At 39.1% G+C, this 20,467-nt stretch overlaps 1 protein-coding gene across 5 annotated transcripts in view; it reads right to left on the reverse strand.

The window, feature by feature from the left end:
* The window catches only part of TXNRD1 (thioredoxin reductase 1), a 138,770-nt gene that overhangs the window by 27,236 nt on the left and 91,067 nt on the right, over positions 1 to 20,467 (reverse strand). For all 5 annotated transcript variants that reach the window (XR_013389238.1, XR_013389237.1, XM_077914819.1 and 2 more), the window contains 3 exons: positions 13,819 to 13,926; positions 11,510 to 11,605; positions 8,056 to 8,190 (listed from right to left, as the gene is read on the reverse strand). Coding sequence is in view for 3 of the 5 variants with exons in the window: in XM_077914819.1 (XP_077770945.1) it covers positions 8,056 to 8,190; positions 11,510 to 11,605; positions 13,819 to 13,926 (339 nt within the window). In the remaining 2 variants the exon portion in view is untranslated. The remainder of the gene's footprint in view (positions 1 to 8,055; positions 8,191 to 11,509; positions 11,606 to 13,818; positions 13,927 to 20,467) is intronic.

Raw genomic sequence — 20,467 nt, forward strand, 5'->3', positions numbered from 1 at the left:
AGACAGCCTCACAGCACATGTCTTATTCAGTTGGTCTCTCCCTTTTAGGCAGATGAAGGCACCACTTCTCCAGCCACCGTGTGTCCCTCCTGAACTGTATCTACCAGTAAGACCCAACACAACACTTCTTCCCGGATGACACTTCAAACCCATCACGTCCAAGACTGAACTATCCCCCTCCCTGAATCCAGCTCCTTCAGTGAAGGCCATCACTAGGCCACATATCTGCAGTTAATGTTTCATTCTTTTGTCTCCTTCCTGCTGCTAAGCAATCAATTCTGAGGTCTTCCATAGCTTCTCTTCTGTCATATCTGATCTCTTTTTGTGTTAACACTGACACTCAGCTCATGTCTCATCATTCTGACTGACCTACTGGGAGGTTTTTGCTAGTTTCCAATGTCTTCGTCTCACCATGAAGACTTCTGTATGGCACACATTACACACTTTTGCCCTATTAGATGTTAGGGGCCCAGCGCTTGCAGTGTAAGGAAGAGGGATGCGTCACCTCTGAAAACCGGGAGCACCAAAGTGTGCCTTCCTACATCTTGTTCCCCTCTGCATCTTAGCCAGAAATGCCCCAGGAAGGGGCTGCTTCTATGAGTCAGGGCCTAGAGTGAAGACAGAATGGAAATAGTCACATCTGGTCCATGATGACCATGGAGCACTGGCAAGGAAGAGACCTGGTTTTATAAGCAAAACAAACACCACCACCCAAACTGTCCATCTGTACTGCCCAGTCATGAAAACATAAAAAGGCATTGTGTTCAATTAATTAAACTTAGAAGCCTATTTGGATATCAAGTATACTTAAGATTTCAGTCCAAACCTTTTTGGCCACAGCACTTGGATGGAGAAAAAACACCAGTAAGTTTCTGTAGACTCCATCTGTCCTCTACACCCAGGCTGATCCCCTCCAGCCAGTAAGCATCTGGAGTAAGACTGGAGGCCATGGCTTAGTTATGAGAGTCCCCAGCAGAAGCAAGACTCATGCAGTACCCACAACTGTGCTGGCACACCAGGACACCTGGGCAAATTTTTTGGTCAGCTACCCCCTTGCTTCCTGAGTAAAAACTAGTTTCCTGGTTTTTAATATAAAGAAGAAAGAGCACAAGAAAGCAAGACTACTTTGACTTAATGTCAGTCAAAGCAATAGCAATCAGCATCAAAACTACTTTTGAGGGCAGCCTGATGGCTTAGCGGTTTAGCGCCGCCTTCAGCCCAGGGTGTGATCCTGGAGACCCAGGATCGAGTCCCATGTTGGGCTCCCTCCATGGAGCCTGCTTCTCCCTCTGCCAGGTCTCTGCCTCTCTCTCTCATGAATAAATAAATAAAATCTTTTAAAAAAATACTTTTGAATAAAAGGAGAAAAACTTTTGTGTAAAAGAGGAACATTATTGAGAAAAGCCCTTGGTCCATTTCAGTCTTAAACTAGTGACAAAAAGCCTTTTTACTACTTACATACATATAGATACACTTATCTATAGAACTATATATATCATCAGCACCTTAAAAAATTCAGACCCAAATAATAATGAACAGTATATTAAAACATTAAAAATATGAAGCTAGAAGAAAATATGAATAATTCATATTTTTAAAAATAGGTTAACAAAGATATGTAAAAATCCTTGAAAGTTAGTCCTTTTTTACTTGATACAGAAAAAGATTTATTTACACCGAATTTTGCAACATTTTCATTAGCACTCCCAAATTCATGCTGATGACACTGTAAGCTATGGCAACTTCTGAAAAGCAATAAAAAATTTTTTGTTTAAAAAAATGTGAAACTGAACAAGGACAGAAAGACAATACATGATAATGAAAATAGCTGTGTTAGGATGATATCATGGGCAATTTAAAGTATCATCAAATGCACTGGCCTCAATTTTTATAAAAGAAGAAAGATAAAGAGCCAAGGAATACATTACAACACATTTCAGGCTTCGCGATGTACAAGCTTCAGTTTTACTTCTCAGGAATTAATTTGGAAATAGAACTGATGGGAGATTTTTGGTAGAAAAGGAAACCTGGGTGGCTCAACTGGCTAAGTTCCCAACTCTTGATTTCGGCTCAGGTCATGATATTAGGGTTGTGACCCCAAGCCCCGAGTCCAGCTCCGCACTGGTGTGGAGCCTGCTTAAAATTCTCTCTTTCCTTCTCCGTCTGCCCCATCCTGCCCTGCTTGTACAAGCTACCTCTCGGAAGGAAGGAAGGAAGGAAGGAAGGAAGGAAGGAAGGAAGGAAGGAAGGCAGGCCCATCAAAAACGCAAAGTGCCACTGTTGATTAGTCTAAATGAAAAAAGAAATAAGGTCAATTTTTACAACATTTTTATTTGTACATAGCTGCTTTAGAATTTTCCTAAAAGCACATATTTTAAAGATGAGCATGGAGGCTACCCCTTCAAACTTTCCTAGCCCAGCAAGAAGTGCACTCACGAAGGTCAAGTGCTGCTATAGGCACCCCCCTCACATTCAGATCCACCACCACCTCCCAGCCTCACAAGCCCCCCTGTTCCAAGGCTGCGATGTTGACATTGTTTACAACTTTTGATGTTCAGCACTAAGACTGACTTAAAAACATTTCCCGGGTCTTTCCTAATGTTTTCTCCTCTTGGGCTATTATTTTTCCCCTACAAATAAACATGATTAGTTGAAATTACTCCTCCAAATGATGTGCAGTTTCCTATTCAATTACTGCTGCTCCAAAACCTGGAATAAATTATCACCACACTATCTTCACACTGAATAATGCTAATGCATTACTGATGCTCCAGCCATTAAGATTCCCCCAGTATTGATACCAAAAAAAAAAATTGCAGGCTAAAAGAGTTCTCTCCTTCTCTTAGAGCAATTCTTCAACTGAGCAATCTGTTGACTTTTCTCAGTAATTACTCCTCAGAACCAAAGGTTGGTTGCTCAAACAACAGGTTACATTCCCACAATGGTGTGAAGAGCCTTCCGTGATTCATTCCGCAAACCAGCGCCACTGGCCCCAGAGCTGTGGCTAGTTCCGGTCACTACAACAGTGTTCAGGACCAGTTTTTAACTTACTTCTAATCCAGCCCATGGACTGATATTTGTGAAATCCAATAAAATGAAATTTTCAGAGGCACGTAAAATTTTTTTTTTTTAATTTTTATTTATTTATGATAGGCACACAGTGAGAGAGAGAGAGAGGCAGAGACACAGGCAGAGGGAGAAGCAGGCTCCATGCACCGGGAGCCCGACGTGGGATTCGATCCCGGGTCTCCAGGACCGCGCCCTGGGCCAAAGGCAGGCGCCAAACCGCTGCGCCACCCAGGGATCCCTCAGAGGCACGTAAAATTAAAAGCCAACCTGAGATATCATCAAGTTTCTAACCTTCCCTTCTTCATTTCCATCCATATCTCAAATGCACTACTAACACACACTCTGGGGTGGCTGTGAGAGGCATGTCTCTATAGCATAAAGCTGGACATGAAAAAACTGGGTCCAGCAACTAATCCAATCATCATCCAAGCCAGACCCCCCATTTAACACAGAAAAAAAGAGCCCCTAAAAACTGCCTCCAAATCAAATTTTACTTTCCCTTGATCAAGAAGCTGTAAAAAAATATTTCCATAGTTAGAGATTGGAAGAATTTGATTTTTTCAAAATCCGATTTGCCAGCAAGCAGTTCATACTGAGAGATTAAAAAAAAAAAAAAAATCACTTCTCTCTTGCCTGAACAGAATAATTGTAAATCCATATCTATTAAGGGGCTAAATATGTAAAATACACAAAGAATTCATACAATTCAACAGCAAAAAATCAAATCCAATTAAGAAACAGATCTGAACATTTTTCCAAAGACACCCAAAAGGCCAACAGGTACATGAAAAAATGTTCCACATCATTAATCATCATCATTAATCATCAGGGACATGTAAAGCAAAACCTACAATGAGATACCATTTCACACCAGTTAGAATGGCTATTATCAAAAAGAAAAGAATTAAGTACTGATGAGGATGTGGAGAAAAAGGAATCCCTGTGCACTCACTGTTGGTAGAAATATAAGTTGGTACAACCACTATGGAAAACAATATGGAGGTTCCTCAAAAGTTTAAAATAGAACTACCAATATGATCTAGGAATTCCAATATTGGGTATGTATCCCCTCAAGAAACACAAAATACCAATCTGAAAAGGATATCTGCACCCCAACGTTCCCTATAGCACTACTTACAATAACCAAGATATGGAAGCAACCCAAGTGTCCATCAGTAGATAAAGAAAATGTGGTGTACACACACACACACACACACACACACACCCTCTGGACTATTACTCAGCCTTAAAAAAAAGAATGAAATCTTGGCATTTGCAACAACATGAATGGACCTCAAGAGCATTATGCGAAGTGAAAGGAGTCAGAGAAAAATATTATAGGATCTCTCTTATATGTGGAATCTGAAACAAACAAAAAAACATGATCCCAGAGAAAACAGGCTAGTGGTTACAAGAGGCAGGGGTGAGGGTGGGAAAAGTGGACCAACTGTTTTGTTTTCTCCTTGTTTCACATGTTTTTAGTTTAAAATTTATTTAAGATTTTATTTTTAAGTAATCTCTACACTCAACGTGGGGCTCAAACTCATGACTCTAAGATCAAGAGCTGCATACTCTTCTGACTGAGCCAGCCAGGTATCCGGGACAGGACCTTTTTCAAAATACACATCCCTACCCACCCCACCCTCCAGCCCTCTTAAGAAATACTGTAAGGATGACCTTGAGTGAAGCTACATCTTCTATAATGATAGAAGAACCCAGCCTACACACTCTCCACACAGTGTCGTCCACTAATGATAGAAGAACCCAGCCTAGACACTCTCCACACAGTGTCGCCCACTAATCCTAGGACTCTAGCACCATCTCTGCTTTAGTTAAGGTGTCTGAAAAGCTGGATGCCATGGCCAGGCTGAGATTCTGCTGAGATTACAACCCAGCTCTGTGTCTCCAACTACGCTCATGTTACCACCAGGAAATCATTTCTATGTTTTAAATTCTACGTCAAATATCATAGAAGAGGTATGCAAGTAGAGTATCACTTGTGGTGTCTCAGGAGCCAGACTGGTTGGGTTTGAAGCCTGGTTCTGCCAGTTCCATTCAACCTCCCTGTCCTCCATTTCTCCATCTGTCAAGTGGAGCTACTACCGCCCCCGGGGAATGCTTGTATGGACTTTGCAGAGAGCAGAGTGCCTGTCACACAGAGGAAGGCCTGAAGAATGTCAGTGCTGTGGTTAGAATCACTCCCCTGGAACCTGCTTTTTTTTGCCACCACTTCCCACTTCAAGCCATAGCTGTGAATCACTCTGCTTCTTCCCTCTCCCACTTGCAGTCAGTTGGCAAGCACCATGAAGTCCACCTCCTATTTTTCTCTCAAATGTCTCAAGGTCTCCTGACATCCACTGCCACTACCCTAGGCTGGCACCACCTCCCCATTCCCTTCTGGATGTGTCTGCTCTGGTCCAGTAGAGCAATGCCCCAATGTAGCCAGTGATTTCTCTCTACAGTGCATCTGATCACATTACCCCTGGCTCTAACCTTCTCCCAGCCAAACCTCAGTGCCCCCAGGATAAAGCCCCTGGTTTACAAGGCCATGACCTTCCTACCAGCTTCTCTAGCATCATTGTTTTTACTTCTCTATAGGCTCCTCAAGCTACAGCAGTAGAGGTCCTCCCTGTTCCTCCTTGAAGAAACATGATCTCTCCCACAGAGGCCTTGTACTTGGTATTCCCTCTGACAGGCTAACTACCAACACACTACTCATCATAGACCAGAACTACCTCCTCAACTGTCCTGCCTGGGTCTCCCCACTCTGGACACCATCAGGATTGCCCCTGATCTGGGGGCCTGTCACACTGAACTGCAATTGCTATTTCACTCAGCTGCCACTTGCTCTTTCTGAGTCTCATCTTCTATCTCTGCTCTAACCCCATAAATGCCTGGCACAGTGCTACACTCATAATTGTACAACAAATGTGTTCACAGAGTGACGTAGCACCCAAGTTTTCTCTCATTAATAACCAAACACCAGCTTGGGGAAAAAAAATTTTTAAAGCCCTAACAAATCAGTGAAACTTTCAGCCTCCAAGCTTCAAAGTCATAAGAGAACCAACAAATGGAGATGCACAGGAGCAAATGCTCAAAATGTGCCAAGTATACCAAAAGGAAGAGACCTTTGGCTGACCTACCTGCAGGCAGGGGCTTCAGGAAGACTCCCTGCCTCTTCAATACCATCTCTCTGCACAGCTGGCTGTCATCCTGCCAGATGCCACCTCACCTGCCACTGCCGGGTCACAATACAACAAAACCACGTGGATGATGGGAGTCAGTCTTTTAACCAGTCCACTGAGGGCTAAACTCAAACTCAGAGTTAAAAAGTTAAGACACTCACATACACAAGTTGAAAAGTCACCTTTTCATCCAGGACAGAGACGACTGCTGTGGTTTTTAAATATCTTGGATTGGCTTCTAAAATTTTAAATATACTCAGTGTAGTGGGTTAAGTCTCCCAGAATGACATGCTCAATACCTGTTAACGTGATCTTATTTGGATAAGGTCAGGCTGGATTGAGTGGGCCTTAATCCAGTGACTGAGGTCTCTCTAATAAGAGGAATCCAGACACAGACACACAGGAGGCAAGGCCATGCACGTGAAGACAGAGATGACAGTGATGCAGGACTCAGCCAAGGTCGACCAAGGACTGCCAGCAACCACCAAGAGCTCGAAGAGGCCAGCCAGGCAAGATTCTTCTCCAGAGCCTTGGGAGGGAGCATGCCCCTGCTGACACCTTGGTTTCAGACATCCAACCTCCAGAACTATGCAAGGATAAACTTTTTTGTCTTCGGCCACCCAATGTGTGGCACTTTGTTATATCAGCTTGGTCTTTTAAAGACATCATATTATATACTAATATTTATCTCAATGGAAGTATTTATGAAAAAACTGAAGTTAACTGGTTCCTTCCCCAGGCAGATAGTCTTAGTCATTACAATGAACAAAAAAGATATGCTGTATATTCTTTAAGAGCTTCAATCTGGACTCTTCAATTTTGGGGTCATTTTTTTAGAAGCTTAGTTTTATTTCACAAAAACAGAAGTTTTCTATGAATAATGCCCTGGTCACTAAACATGTTAATATTTTATGCTTCCATCCTAGCCTGGTGTATATTATTAACACAGAGGAGGACCCTATCCCTAATTATAGAAAAGGCAAAAGCAAAAGGAATCCCAAATGTTTCCTCAGTCTTGAAGCTGACATTTCACATATTCAGCAAAGAATTCAGTTGTGCAAGGGCAAAAAGAACAGACACCCATCAGTAAACCAGCTGCAGAATGAAATCAGGCATGCACCTGCAGGTATACACCCTGGAAACCACTCACTCTGGTGACCAGATAACAGCTATGGTTTTCAACTCCATACCTACGCTGGTCTAATATGAGCTACCTTCTCCCAACCTTCGCCAGTCTCCAAAGTCGACACATTTTTGGTTTACAAGCCCTGCTTAGTAGTAAACATAATAACCTTCAACTCTTGCATGATCATGGGCAAGCATGAAGAAATGCTGGCACCCCAGAGGCCCAGAGTGGTCAACTTCCAGTTCTAGTGTCAGTTGCTTGATCTTTTAAAAGCAACACTTTCAAATCTCATCCTTTGATACAGAAAGCTAGAGGCAGACAACATCACTGAGCCTTGAGGTGGCTCTGGGATAACTAGGACTGCAAGCTCTTTCTGGGTATGAAGGGCACTAGTCATTGACTGCCAAGAAAACCATTTAGGAGACATGACAAAAAAAATTTAAGGCACATCTCTATAAATAAATCACTGCCATCATTTTACCATTAGCATGATACTCCTATCCAGTTCATGTCAGGAACAAAAGTATCTGAAAAAGGAAATTAAACTGTAAGGAGGTACAGATATAGCTCAACTACAACAGAAGGACACTAACTTCAGAGTCCTGGACTTGCCACTTGAAAGGCAGGTGATGTTGTGCACTTTTAAACAGAGCTGTCAAAGTGCAGGGGACCCACCTCTGCACAGATGGGGTGGATTCCAATGGTACTGTCCAGCTGCATTTTGGTCAGTCCACACTTGAGGGCAGCTGCAAAGCCTTGTGTAACTTCTCCAGCATTTGGACCCAGTACGTGGAAGCCCACGACACGTTCCTAAGATATAAAATAAAGTAACAGTTACGCTGATTCTTTCCCCCTTAACAACCTAGAACATGAACCCAGTCTATTCTAAAAACCCTGTTCAGAAAGACTTATACTAACACATGCTAAAAGTGACTTAGGCTGAAGAGACTCCAACATGGGCTAGTAGAGTATAGTGGTTACAGCAAGTAAGAAGGGAGAGACATGAGTTGGCCTTGAGGGATGAGAAAGAAAATCACTAAAAGCAAACATGCCTGCAACTCCATGGGCACCAAAATGTTCTGGAAAATATTTTCAACGAGCAGTTCTATCCTCATCTCCTCTATTTGGTTGTCTCAAAGCTCCAGATAAGCTATGTGTGATAGCTGTACATTCAAAAACAGTCATTTCAGGGTGCCTGGCTGGCTCATTTGGTAGAATGTGACTTTTGATCTTGGGGTTGTGAGTCTGAGCCCCACGTTGGGTACAGAGATTACTTAAAAAAAATCTAGGGGTGACTGGGTATTGCAGTCAGTTAAAGCATCTGACTCTTGGTTTTGGCTCAGGTCATGACCTCAGGCTCCAAGCTTAGTGTGGAGTCCCCTTGGGTTTCTCTCTCTCCCTGTGCATCTGCCCATCACTCTCTCTCTTTCCCTCTAAAATAAATAAGCCTTAAAATAAAAATAAATAAATAAAAATAGTCATTTAAATTTAGAAAGTATTCTAAGGCCTTGAGGGCAGGCAGCATAGTTAGACTTCAGACCTTTTTAATCTGAAGCCATTTAGAAACCAACAGAAAAATTTTTGGCAACTATGAAAAGTGATGTGGGAATTACTTTGAATAAACTCCAAATCTCAGACTCCAGCTACCTCTGCCAAAGGCAAAGAAATCTGATGCATTCTAATGTTCAGACTTTCATGACTGAGCTACACTATCTAGTCCAACCTCCTCAGCACAGGAAAGGCAACTGACACTGCAGGGTACACAGCCTTATCTAAGGTTCAATTGCTGCCTGGAAAACAATCAGGATGGTTGTCCTGTTGCCAAAGTACTATAATATATTCCACGCTGAGTTCCTCCATATTCATTCTGCCAATCAGGGGTTTAGTGTATGGATAAAGCACCAAACACACTGCACTTAAGATATATAGACTTACGTTTAATGATATGGATATATCTCAAAGAAAGAGATTTTTAAAAAGTTACAAGGTTCTATTTTTAGCTGAGGATACCACTCTTAAATCACAATGCGTGTTTATGGATACGTAACAGGCAGCAAATGTAAAAACGTGAACAGGTGAGACACTCGCTTCAAAACAGTGTTGCCTCTGGAGCAAGGAGTGAGGAGTGAGTAGTACAGGATCACAGGACTGAGAAGGACTACAAACGATTACTCAGGCATACGGTAATGCTTAATAGTTTGAGATCTACATTGCCTGGGATTGAGTTCCAACTCTGCCATCAACTAGGTTAGTGACCTGAGCACAGTTACACTTAATCTCCATGTGTTCCAGTTTCCTCATCAATGAAGAAGGGATAACAGGAGTACACACCTCACAGGATTGTGTAAGAATTAACTAAGTCAATACAACAGACACCCAAGTAGTACCTAGTGGTACATAGTAAGTGCTCAATAAACATAAGCTATTCTAAATTTCCTCTGTGATGGTTTCTCTCTTACAACAGAAAAGCTCTGAAGCAGACACACTAAATCTGGATGGTAGGTACTTTCCCTATCCTTCTGTAAATGTTAAATATTTCACATAAGAACAACATACAGAAAAATAGAACCCCAGCAGATAATAAACACTGAAAAAGCCAAGCATAGGTAGACACTGTAAAGTGACGGACTCAAAATGAATAAAACATATGCCCCAAAGATGGTCAAGTTCTAGAAGCATGCTTTTGCATAAGACTGCTCATGATGGCTGAGTGTCTGCCTTTGGCTCAGGGCTTGATCCTGTAGTCCTGGGATTGAGTCCCACATCAGGCTCCCTGTAGGGAGCCTGCATCTCTCTCTGCCTCTCTCATGAATAAATAAATAAAATATTAAAAAAAAAAAGAGACTGCTCGTGACAAAAGAACAATGACAAGTATTCATTTTTTCTAATACAGTCTTTGTGAAAATAATTAAAAACAGTATCATCCTCCTTAAGGCCTCAACTATTTTAATTAAGATGGGCTCATTAGTAGTGAAAACTGCTCTTCATATTTTATTTAAAAAGTGTTATTTGAACACATGACACAACAGTGGGAAAAGAAAACACATACAGTTAAAGAAGATTTGCTTGGTCTGAAGGAAAATGTGGAGGTTTCATTGCTACATGCAACATGCAACTGAACTACTTCTTGTTGGAGGCAGTTATCAGACTGCTAGTGACAACCTCAGACATTGTCTCCTTTTGTCTACAGCCGCATGAGAGTTTTGTATACGCAAACACTTTTAATAATAAAACATGTCTGCAAAGGAAAAACTGCATAAAATCATTCTTTATGCCAACTGTATCCTAGTATCCTCATTTATTAAATGCATCTAAATGCATCTAGGATCACCATTCCTGTAGGCAGTGCAGGTTTTCCTCTACTACTACCTGAGGCAGGAGTTTCTTAGTAGGATACATGGCTTAATTTTATTCAAACCCTCCAAATAAGAAAAGTATGGATTCTTCAGAACCATTTACATTTTTACTTAGGTCTTTTTTTTTTTAAGGTAAGATCCCAACTAAGTTAAAAATACCAGTTCTCATCAGATTTAATCCATAAGCATATGTGCAAAGATATATACATTCTGAATCACAATATAAAATGAGGACAGTAGCTAAAAAAGAAAACCAACCGTGTATTCAATCATTTTGTGGGTATGGAAACAAAACTGTGAGGTGAAGGAGTTTGCCCACAGGCTTTCAGTTACCAGTTGTTACACGTAGGAGCTGGCAATGAAATCTTCAATCAGAACCCAATTAAGAGCTCTTCCTATTACACCTTTATCATTAGTGCCAGCTGCCCAGGATACGAACACGTGTTACTCCTTTTATTTTTCATTATTTCTAGATAGTCACTGACTTCACTGCTTCCCTTTCGCAAACACAAGTGTAAACAGTTCTCAAGCTGTCTCTGTGGTCTTTGCTCGGCGAGGTCTTGTGGACCTGCGACCACGTGCGGGGCCCTGTGACAGTGACCCTGAGTAGAGATCAAGCAGTGTCACCATAGTCCTTGCCCTCAGTGTCCACACGGCTGGGAAGACCAACAATAAAACACTAAAGGAATGTGAGGTACATCATGTGGTCAAAATAGAACTACATATTAAAAACGGAATTACTGAAAAAAGGATTCAATGAGGATTTCACTTACATTATCTTTGATGTTACAGATTACTTTTGCGTAACATTTGTTATTATCTCTTGAGGGAATTGTCCACTCCAATGGCCAGAAGTAACTATGATAAACCTGAGAAGATACACAATTTAGGCCCATTATCTTAAGAAGTCTGTTTGTCAAACACCAGCTGTGATTTGAAAACACTGAAGGCTCTTTGATACTTAGACTTTCATGAAACAATAAAATTCATGGAATAAATAGGAAATTTGGTCAGAAGGTAAATGACCTTACACTTGTCGTCAGGCCCCTTTGCTATAAGCTCCTTCCCTTAATTACATCTCAACCTCAGAACAGTAAACCTTAGGTAATAATAACAACAAAAAGCAAGCAAATGAGAGAAAGAAACCAGGTAATTACTTGCTGTCTTACATTAAAAAAAAAAAAAAAAAAAAAAAAGAAAAAACCCAACACTATCTTGCATCTTGAATGGCAACTTTGGGCAAAAAACAAGCAAGGTGCCACAAACAATTATAGCAATTACCCAGTTCCTTGCTTAATGCTTCCAAAGAAATTTCCTCCTTTGGTATTTTTCACCAAAAGTAATGAAGAGGAGGAAGAGGGAGAGATGGAGGGAAGATGAGAGGTGGAAGGACACAGATATCTTTACTGATGCTTCATGAACTTAAACCTGGGTGACTACAGGGATTTATTTCCACCTCCAGCTGCTAGCCTCAATTGAAAACATACATGGCTGGCTACCTTTTAAAAAAATATGGATTATGTAGCCATTATAATAAGTGTTCTTTGATGTTATAATACAATGTGAATTTTTTTAAAATGTGGGTTATAAAATTGAATATATAATGTTATAGTATCACCACAATTACATAGGGAAAAGATATTAAAGAAATTATCCCAAATTGCGAAGAATGGCTATTTACAGACATAAGTCTATGGATAATGGTTTCCTACTTCCATTTTCAAAATTGCAACCCAAATGCATTACTTTTAAATGAAAAATGCAAATTTCATAAAATGAAAGCCAAAGCCTGTCAAGAAATATGAAATATATACTAAGAACCTTAAAACATAAGACTCTTGACAGGACTCTATTGTCAGAAAATAACCAGAGAAATACAGTGAATTATGAAGATGTTCACTGTTCTATTTGTAAAAGTGAAAAACTATGAACAATCTAATAAAAGTATGGCTTATCAAATTATTTTATAGCATCCAAAAAAAATAAGTCATTTTTTAAAATGCTGGGTTTAGGGTGAAATGCTCATGACCTAACATTAACTGTAAAAGAGAAAACTGCAATAACTTAATCATACTTAAATTAAGACACATGTACCTACAATTATACAATACACACAATGTATATATACAAGTATACAATATATAAACATGTAAATAACTTGGAAAGAAACTAGAAGGAAATATGCCAAAATATTAATAGCAGTTTTTGCTTCATGAATTACAATTTCCTTTTTTATATTTTCCTAATTTTTCAAAAGTCCTAGAATGAGGAGATACTATTTTTGCAATCAGAAAATGCTACTAATGTGGTACAAATAGACCAAGATATTACATACTACCACTAATGTATATAGTAAGAAAAAATTAAGATATTTAAAATAGGCTTTTATATAATAAAATTTACTCTTGATTTACAAATCTGGTCTTCTGGAAGGTTTTACTGGAAACTTTTTTCCTGAACAATTTAAAGCAGCAGTCCCTGGGGTAGCATCCTGTTTCCAAAAATAGCATCTTTCAGGTGCCTGTTCCTGGATTATGGCAAAGTTAGAAGAGGGTAATGGTACCAAAAACCCCGACTATTACTAACAGAGTCGTAGAAATGGAGTTTATTTTTAGTTTTCTTCTTTGTATTTTCCATAATTCCAACAATATTATTTTAATAATAAAAGGAACCAGTAAAAGTGGTTTCAAAAAGTAGAAGGAAGTATTCCTGGGTCAGCTGACAATATTGAAAAACAGAAGGTAGGTCATATCCAAGTATTGTATCAACATTAAACTTGTGAAAAGTGGTGACTATAATGTAGTTAAGAAATACCCTGTTCGCAGGAAACACACACCGAAGAATTTAGTAGTAAAGGCGCATTTCATCCTCTTTCAAAAGGTACGGGGAAAAAATACAGATACAGAGAGAGAAAAAAGAAAATATGAAAAGTATAAAACAAATGGCAATACGTGAATCTGAATTATAGGTATACAGAAAGGTCTTTCTACAATTTTTCACCTTTTCTATGTGCTTGAAATTACTTTTAATTTTGAACAAATGAGCAGTATAACTTAACATAGGCATAAAGAATATAACTTACCTCAATATTTTCTTCCCCGAATTTCTCCACAGCTCTCTCCTCAGAAAGACCACAGGCACCATATTCCAAAGGAGTAAACACAGTTGTTGGAACATTTTCATAATCACACTGTTTCAAAATGAAAGGTTAAAGACTGGAGAAATTATAACTCTAAAAAGAATATGTCAAAAAAGTTTAAAATCAGGAGGGGAGGGCAGCCCTGGTTCAGCGGTTTAGTGCCTTCAGCCCAGGGTGTGATCCTGGAGATCCAGGATCAAATCCCACGTCAGGCTCCCTGCATGGAGCTTACTTCTCTCTCTGCCTGGGTCTCTGCCTTTCTCTCTCTCTCTCTGTGTCTGTCATGAATAAACAAATTTTAAAAAATCTTAAAAAAAAATCAGAAGGGGAAAGCAGACTAATAAATTTCTATGAAAAGTATGGGAAGTCACAACACCAGATATAAACCTACTACACTGAGAACCATTAACTCATGTGGCAGTTTTAAGAGGTCTGAAGTCTGTCAAGACCAGGTATAAATAGATTCATGTGCCTTCTCCATCGATCTACTAACTGATGTTAACAACAAGGACACACTTTTTCTCCCTTTATAAAGCAGCCAAAAACAATACGAGTGTATTCAATGCTGACAGTCTCATACAGGTGACAGAAATTAATAGACTTCTTTGGAAAATCAATTAGGTAATACCTAGTAAGAGCCATAAATACATTCTTTATCTTTGTGTCAAGAACCCCACCCTTAGAAATCTTAATAATTTATTATATGGAAAAAGTGACAGGCATTGAGCATTGCTGCAGTCCTCAACAGGGGCAATATACTGAGTGGTTATAAATAGCAAACAGGAGAGTGATTCTATAGTATATACTCTCAGTGTAGTATTATACAACCACTAAAGTGGAAGACCACAGAAACAAAAAAGTTAATGATGGTATTTCCAAAGCATATTTCATGATGTTAATAGTAGAGATGACAAAAGGATTCTGAAGTCAAACAAGTTTGTGAAACACTAAATAAACAGGTTTCTCTACTATGGATTTCTCAGAGCTTCCAGTATACTGATGTGAATTGTGTTAAAGATATTATGCAAAAAAAAAAAAAAAAAAAAAAAAAAAAAAGATATTATGCAAATACCAAACATGTTTACAAATGATTTGGTAAAAACCTACCAAATCACATTTGTACACAGAGGTGAGCCTAAGTAACATTTTGCATTTAAAATATCAGATATTCAATTCCCCTTTAAAACACTCTCCCTCTAGAAACAATATAATCCTTCTTCTTTAAAAAGAACATAAACTCTTAGAATTATGAATCAAAAGTATAGGTAGACATCAACAGACAGCCATAATAGTGTATCAGGGACCAGATGTCCCTTCCTTCTTTCAACAAGCAGAAAACCAGACAAACAGCAGCCACCACTTGCAGACCCTGGACAACAGGCAGTGCAGGATGTGTGATTCCGGACAGAAGGGAAACAAATGAGGTGAGCCCAGTGATTTCTCATTTACTGTCCAGAGCACTAAGGACTGGTGCAAGAAGAGGGAACACAAACAGAGCACAGCAATCTCTCTTAGTTATGGAGATAGAGACCACAGTTTAGGCTTAGGGCTGCAGGGCAGAGCACCTGAGGGTAGAGCAGGACGAACTCTTGAGATCTGCAAAGAATGGGGCTGAGAACTGATCCATAAATGTGTCATAGGTGGTCCTCAAGGGTGAGGAAAGAGCTACTGGAAAGCAGAAAGCAGCAGGCCCCCAAATGACCAGAACTCTTATAGGACTGGAAATAGCTCCTGTTTCCTCAAGCCAGAGTAGAAAGAACTCATAAGGAGGAATGGGGTAGAGTCCTCCAAAAGGCAGGAGTTAGGAGTGGAATTAAATCAGCCCTAGATAGAAGGTGGCTACTTGCAGACCCTAAAAAAAGCTTAAAAGCAAGTTACAAAAGGATAAAACTAATTCCATGTAACTTAATGGGCTGCCAGAACAAAATTCAACACTGTATAAAGGAATTCAATAAAACCCACCACCCAACAGAGTAAAATGTACAATGTCCACATCCATCCAAAATAACGAGACATGCAAAGGAGAACATGTGAGCCAATAACGAGAGAAAAATCAATGAATAGAAACAGACACTAAAAATGAGATGATGGAATTATCAGAAGACATGAAATGAGCATATTATAAATATGTTCTGTATAGTCAAGTAAATAAAGACATGAACCCATTGAGGAGAAAAAACAAAAACATTTATTTTTTAAAAGATTTTATTTATTTATTCATGAGAGACACAGAGTGGCAGAGACACAGGTAGAGGGAGAAGCAAGCTCCTCACAGGGAGCCCAATGCAGAACTCAATCCCAAGACCCCAGGGTTACAACCTGAGCCAGAGGCAGAAGCTCACCACTGAGCCACCCAGGTGCCTTGAGAACATCTTAGGTAAATAAAACTTGTAGAGATGAAAAAACTATTTGAAGTGCAAACTACACAATCTGGATTTAATAGCCTAAGACAGTGCAGAAGATAGTCAACTTGAAGACATCACAACAGGTCCTTGAAAAAAACACAGCACAGAAACAGAGGGGGAAGAATATGAAAAGAGCATTAGACACTCAGGATAACACTGAGTGAACCAACATTCATTAACTGGATGCTGAGGGGGAAAAAGGGAAGGGGGAAGACAGGAAAAAAAACGAATGGCTAAAAATTTTCCAAATCTGATGAAAAGGAGAAACAGAAGTCCAAGAATCTTGACAAACCATAAGCAGAATAATAATAATGAAAAGCATGCCAAGGCACACAGTAATTTAGCAGTAATTGCTAAAACACTGTGATAAAAGGCAATCTTATAAAGAACAAAGATAAAAATGACAGCATACTTGTGTTCAGAATCTATGTGATCAAAAGATAATAGGCAAATCACTAAAATATTTAAAAAACACAGTAAATCTAGGACTCTATATTCAGCAAAAATACCTTCCCAAAAATTGGAGGCAAAATGAATCTAAAAAAACAAACAACAAAGAGTAGAAAAGGAATCTACCAAGAGCAGACACACACTAAATAACTATTAAAGGAAATTCTTTAAGCAGAAAACAGTGTATCAAACGGAAATCAGTATCTACATAAAAGACAGGTTTGTCCCCGGTTCCAAAATGCAGATTCCTATGGACTTAAAGTGGACTGTGTGGCCTAGCCTGGAAAATGTAACCCTTGTTTCTATCACTTCCATTTGGAGAACACACTTCGCAGTTTTCACAACATCAGCTTAATGCACTTTTAGAATGCACATTCTGAAGTTGAAGATATGTGTACTGCAGTTTCTCTATGGTTTTCACATAAAATACATGCACACACACACACACACACACACACATATATATACACACACATATACACATTTTAAGTAGGCTTTACACTCAATATGGGACTTGAACTCACAACTCTGAGATCAAGAATTGGACACGCTACAGACTGAGCCAGCCAGGCACCCCTAAAATATTTTATATATACTATAATACTCAGTTAACAAAAAGTACCACCTTAATAATAAAGATGCTAGTGTTTACTCTTTGTAAAAACGAAGTATTTCAAGTGTTTGAGAGCAACTTTTTTTTTTCATTTCTTCATTTTGTTTCCAAAAGAATGGAATAGTTTAATGGCAAATATTTTTAAGTTTTGAAAGTTTAATTATTTTTTTCTAAGATTTAATTTATTTATTCATGAGAATACACAGAGAGGAGAGAGAGGAGAGAGGCAGAGACACAGGGAGAGGGAGAAACAGGCTCCACACAGGGAGCCTGACATGGGATTCGATCCTGGGTCTCCAGGATCAGGCCCTGGGCCGTAGGTGGCGCTAAACCGCTGAGCCACCAGGGCTGCCCGAAAGTTTATAATTATTAAGTGCTAAAAAGGGTCATACAAATTTTCCCTATATATTTTCTGCTTCATTTTATTTAGGAAAATTTTATTTGTTACAGAAATTTTTGCAAATTGGTAGATTCTTTAAGTATGGAGATATCTTTCCTATTCCACCCCCTATTTTTCTATAATCTATACGTCCTAGATCTTCTTTCTTAGGCAATAAATTGTTGTGATTAAGAGAGCAGTACCTACAATCAGAAATGGACTTCATTTTTATGCCTTGGCTGCCTCCTAGCCTCCTGACCTCACGCAGTTACCTAATTTCCCTGTATTATGTCATCAATCTCCACAACTGCCCTGAGGCTGAATGAGATAAGGTCTACAAAGCCCTTAGCGCAATGTCAAGCATGGCACAAGCACTCACATGTAGCATTATCTCTTTTTCCTCCCAACACTCTTGTGAAGCAATAAGGAATAGATGATAGCAATTTTGGAGTAAGGCACCAACACCCACGATTCAATTTGAGCTCCCTTAAAATCCCATAATGGATTGAACTCAGCTAGGTGTTGATGTTAAACTAAACTTTTCAATAGAGCTGCTCCCTTAGAAGGAAGGAAGTCATGGATCCTTTCACCTTCTTAGATAATATGTGATAATGCTCTCATTAACATATGTTGGGCAAAATGAAAGGGAACAAAATTATGCAGTTGCTTTAAAAGTGTGTGATTTCCCCAAATACATTTAACCTAGATATCTACTGGCATTTTGACTTTATTTATTATATTGAAGGACAGACCAGGGAGACTTCAAACTCAGAGATAAGAGCGCATCTGCATCTGTTTATTTTCTTGTTCAGTAAAGTATGTCTTATTATTATGGTTAGACTAAAAATAAGGAAAAAAACATAAAACAGAATAAAAAAAGAGTCCTTTAATTTCAACCTACATTAAACTCTGATGTTGATAAAAGCTTAAGGCACTTTAAGAAAATTGGCTCTACCTAGGAGAGAACAGAATACAGTACCATGCCAACACATGGAAGGCCACAAATAAGTAGGTGCAAATAAAGGTTTTTTAAGAATTAAAGTTTTTTAAAGAATTTTGTGCTACTTAATTTAAAATTTGTTTAGGAGCAAATTTTTGCACGTGTCTTCTTTGGTTATTGTTGGTATACAAAAATACCTCCATTTTAGGAAAACACAAAGATATAAGGTCAGGAACAAATACAATGCATCTCAAGCTGTATTTCCAGGTTCCCTTTTCTTGGTTTACCAGATACTCAATAACTGCAACAATGAATACAAGACATAACTCATTCCAGTAAGTAGTTAAATTTATCCCAAATAGTAATAAGAATCAGCTACTATGCCCTGGATGTTCAGACAATCTGGAATTCAAATCCTTTTTAGTCTAAATCCTATTAATTTCAAGATAGAAGATCTTATTATGCCACTATCCAAACTAACCCCAGGTACATTTGAAATGCCTGTCATAAATTTTACTAGCCATATTTTTGAGGTTTCCATTACTATAACCAACCCAGATCAACCCACGGTGATTTATGTGCCAGGAAAATGAGTAATGACTAAGTTCTTTAAAATCAATGTTCCTGGAATCCTTTCAAATAATCAATTAGGGAGGAAATGCTGATGATGGGGAAGGCTATGAATGTATGAGTGCAGGGAATAATATATGGGAAATCCTGGTACCTTCCTTTCAATTTTGCTGTGAACCTGTAACTGCTGTAAAATTTGTCTTAAAAAATTACAGTACATTTATATTTGCCATCTAGTCCTATGAAACATACCTAAAAGTTTCAATTTCATACACTGACTTAAAAAAAAATCGAAAACATTAATATAGCACATTAAACATTCCAAGAGCAGAAGACATATTTTTAGAAAGGACAAGGTAATAAAAGCTTAAGTATCTGTTTAAGCAGCTCTGTACAATGACATTATTACCTACATCCTCAAATCCTTTTATAGCCTAGATGGGTGCCATAGAAAGATTCAGAAAATTATACTAAAATGGGTAATAATGAAATTAATGTAAAATGCAACTATTATGCATCTATGAAACATAATAGTGCTGAAACTTGATTAATCAAACTCATTTTATTCCGAGTGTGATTCCAAGAATGACAATTTTCATAATAAAGTCAAAAAAGAACAGTAGTCTTAACAATGTCTTGTTTTGAATACAGTTAATAAAGCACATCTAAGATGCTGTCAGCAGATAGCTAAATTATTCAAGACCCGGAAAACTTGGGACATCTGGGTGGCTCAGTGGTTGAGCATCTGCCTAGGGCTCAGGTTGTGATCCCAGAGTCCCGGGATTAAGTCCTGCATTGGGCTCTACAAGGAGCCTGCTTCTTCCTCTGCCTATGTCTCTGTCTCTGCCTCTCTCTGGGTTTCTCATGAAAAAATAAAATCTTAAAAAAAAAAAAAAGACCTGGAAAACTTCACAGCTACTCCTAACTAGAGAATTGGGAGCATTATTAAAAACAGTCTCGGGATCCCTGGGTGGCGCAGCGGTTTGGCGCCTGCCTTTGGCCCAGGGCGCGATCCTGGAGACCCGGGATCGAATCCCACGTCGGGCTCCCGGTGCATGGAGCCTGCTTCTCCCTCTGCCTGTGTCTCTGTGCCTCTCTCTCTCTCTGTGACTATCATAAATAAATAAAAATTAAAAAAAAAAAAAAAAAAAAAAAAAACAGTCTCAATAGGTGGGGTGCCTGAGTGGCTCAGTAGGTTAAGTGTCCGACTCTTGGTTTTGGCTCAGATAGTGATC

Source organism: Canis aureus, chromosome 11, assembly GCF_053574225.1.
Source record: "Canis aureus isolate CA01 chromosome 11, VMU_Caureus_v.1.0, whole genome shotgun sequence".
NCBI classification, from domain to species: Eukaryota; Metazoa; Chordata; class Mammalia; order Carnivora; family Canidae; genus Canis; species Canis aureus.